A 2,590-nucleotide genomic window follows, 5' to 3' on the forward strand; every position below is an offset into this window, starting at 1 on the left:
GGTACCCAGCCCCGCTTCCCGTCCTCCCCAGAAATCCCCCGGCTCTGCTGGCCACGCCAAATCCCTGCTCCGCCAGGGCTGGCGCCGGCGCGGCGCCCTGCCAGGCTCTCGCTTTCTCCCACCAGGGAGAGAAAGGCGACCCCGGCGAAAGAGGCCAGCCGGGATTTTCTGGAGAGAGGGGGAAGACGGGCAACCCGGGCCCGCCGGGCCACCAGGGTCCCCAGGGTCCCCGCGGCCCCCCAGGGCCACCGGGACCCCCAGGACCGCCGGGCGTTTCGGGAGCCAGGAGCCCCCCGGCACCGGCCGCCCTCGCCAAGGGCTCGGACAACGAGGTGAGGGCTGCGGCGGTCGGCGCCGGTGGGCGATGCCCGGCCCCGGGCTGGGACCCCCGCGCACGCGGCCGCCGGAGCACGCGGCCCCGGGGAAGGYGAGCGGAGGGCGGGATCCACCTCGCTGCCGTTCACCGTCTCTGCTCCTCTTCCCTTCCTGCCTCCAACCGCACGAGCAGCTGGGAGCATCCAGCCCTGGGAGAAACCCAGGACCCCCCGGTGCCCCCGGGCAGCCTGGCCCCCCGGGCTACCCAGGGCACGAAGGCCCCCCTGGGCTGCCCGGGCGGGAGGGCCCACCGGGACCCCCCGGCCCACCGGGGGCTGTGGGGCCGCCCGGTTTCCCGGGGGCCGAAGGGCCTCCGGGCTCTCCGGGCTCGGCTGGGCCAGATGGAGCCCCCGGGGCACCGGGACTGCCAGGCCCCCAAGGACTCCCCGGGCTTCCCGGGCACGAAGGGCCCCCCGGGCCCGCAGGACCTGCGTCACTGCCCGGCAAACCCGGGCTTCGAGGGGAGCCCGGATTCCCCGGACTGAAGGTAAGGGGGGAGCACCGAACTGCCGGTCCATGCTCCCGGAGCAGAGCGGCCCGGAGCGAGGAGCCTGCCGCAGGACTCCTGGGCCCCCCTCCAGCCCCGTCGCTGCGGGGGCTGCGGGGGACGTGGGGCGCTGCACCCCCGCCCCCCCCGCCGTGTCCGCAGCACCGAGCGCCATGCTGACCGCGCCGTGTCCCGGCAGGGCGAGAAGGGCGAGCACGGACTGCCGGGCATGCCGGGGAGCCCCGGGCGGACCGGCGACAYGGGCTCCCCCGGCATGCCGGGTCCCGCGGGGCCGCCGGGACCCCCGGGCGACTACAGGGTGAGCGGCTGCGCGGGACAGGGGTGCTCGGGGGCGGCCGGTGGGGAGGACGGGGCGGACGCCCCCGGCGCCCGTCCAGCCGTGCCCTCCTCTCCTTCCAGTGCGACTCGCGCCTGGCCGGGCACCACGGATCAGCCGGGCCGCCGGGACCCAAGGTGAGCCGGGAGAGGGGGCGGCGCGTTTCGGGGCCGCGGCGGCGGAGGCCTCCGCCCCGCTCCGGCTGTGCCGGGCTGGAGCGCGGCCGGTGCCGGCGGAGCCACGCAAAGCACGGCGACGTGCATCGCCCGGGTCCCGCCGGAGCCCGGGCGCTCATGGGCCTCCTCTGCTTTCCTTCCAGGGCGAAAAGGGCGACCCCGGAGAGCGGGTTTGTAGCCGGCTAGGGTGCCCCTTCCGCAGGGGTGCACGGCTAGGGTGCCCCCCGTGCGCGGCCGCCGGCCCCGGGTGCAGGTCCCGCGTCCCGTCCCCCCGCGCCAGGGCACAGCCAAAGCCTGGGGAGGGGTTGGGGGGTCTGCGGGAGTCCGGCCCAGCTCGTCTCACTTGTAATGAACCGGGCTGGGGCGCAGGGGGAGCGAGTCACACGTGCGCACACGTGCACACACGCGTGAGCGCGGGGGCCGCTGCCGGCCGCCCCGCGCGGGCGCTCGGCGCTGACGGCGCCTCTCCCCGCCGCTCGCCCAGGGATGCTGCTACGGGGAACACGGCTGCAAACCCGGCCACCACCTCGCCTTCCCCAGCACCGGCGGCCCGGCCGGCTCCTGGGCGCCCATCCAGTACCCACCGGTGAGTCCCGCGGGGCGGCAGAGCCCAGCGAGACGCCTGGGGACGGGCCCCGCTGGCGGTGGCGGGACAGACGGACGACGGCAGAGCCTCTGCCTCCATCCTCTCCCTCTTTCTCCGCAGAACGGCAARGAGGACGCAGACATTTACGGCGCGATCATCCCCCACGTGAGCTTGCCCAGCCGCTGCCGGCCCCGCCGTAGCGCCCCGCGGGGGGGACCGGAGCGGGAGGGAGGGGACCCGGGGGTGCCTGGTCCCACCGACGGCGGCAGCTTATAGCTGCCCCCGCCCAGGCAGCACGGAAAGACCCCGGCCCAACCTCTGCACCGCTCTGTGCCGCAGGGTCCTCGAGGTCCCCCCGGCCCGCCCGGCCCGCCCGGCCCGCCCGGAGCACCGGGTCTCCTCTACCTCAATGTAAGGCCCGGGGAGGGCAGTGCCGGCGCTCGTGCCAGCGCTCACGTGGGCGAGCGCGTGCGCCGCGAGGGGCACCCCGCACAGCGGCCTGTCCTTGCTTCCAGAGGGTTTACCCCGTGCGCGCCCCGCCGCCCTGCAAGCAGCCGGTAAGGGGGGGCTCGCGGGGGGCACGAGCCCCGCGGGGCCCGGGGCCGGTGCCCTCTGCTTGCCCGGGGCAC

At 76.9% G+C, this 2,590-nt stretch overlaps 1 protein-coding gene across 1 annotated transcript in view; it reads left to right on the plus strand.

Annotated features, from left to right (window-relative positions):
• The window catches only part of LOC146592820 (uncharacterized), a gene marked incomplete at its 3' end in the record, with an annotated part of 3,614 nt that extends 1,096 nt beyond the window's left edge, over positions 1-2,518 (plus strand). The window contains exons 2-10 of the mRNA XM_085310444.1: positions 10-332; positions 509-862; positions 1,062-1,181; positions 1,283-1,336; positions 1,519-1,545; positions 1,860-1,961; positions 2,082-2,126; positions 2,301-2,372; positions 2,477-2,518. Of these exons, the coding sequence (XP_085166570.1) occupies positions 10-332; positions 509-862; positions 1,062-1,181; positions 1,283-1,336; positions 1,519-1,545; positions 1,860-1,961; positions 2,082-2,126; positions 2,301-2,372; positions 2,477-2,518 (1,139 nt within the window). The remainder of the gene's footprint in view (positions 1-9; positions 333-508; positions 863-1,061; positions 1,182-1,282; positions 1,337-1,518; positions 1,546-1,859; positions 1,962-2,081; positions 2,127-2,300; positions 2,373-2,476) is intronic.
• Between the last annotated feature and the right edge of the window lie 72 nt (positions 2,519-2,590).

Source organism: Rhea americana, unplaced genomic scaffold (genome assembly GCF_003343005.1).
Source record: "Rhea americana isolate MKP2758 unplaced genomic scaffold, rheAme1 scaffold_319, whole genome shotgun sequence".
Lineage (NCBI taxonomy): Eukaryota > Metazoa > Chordata > Aves > Rheiformes > Rheidae > Rhea > Rhea americana.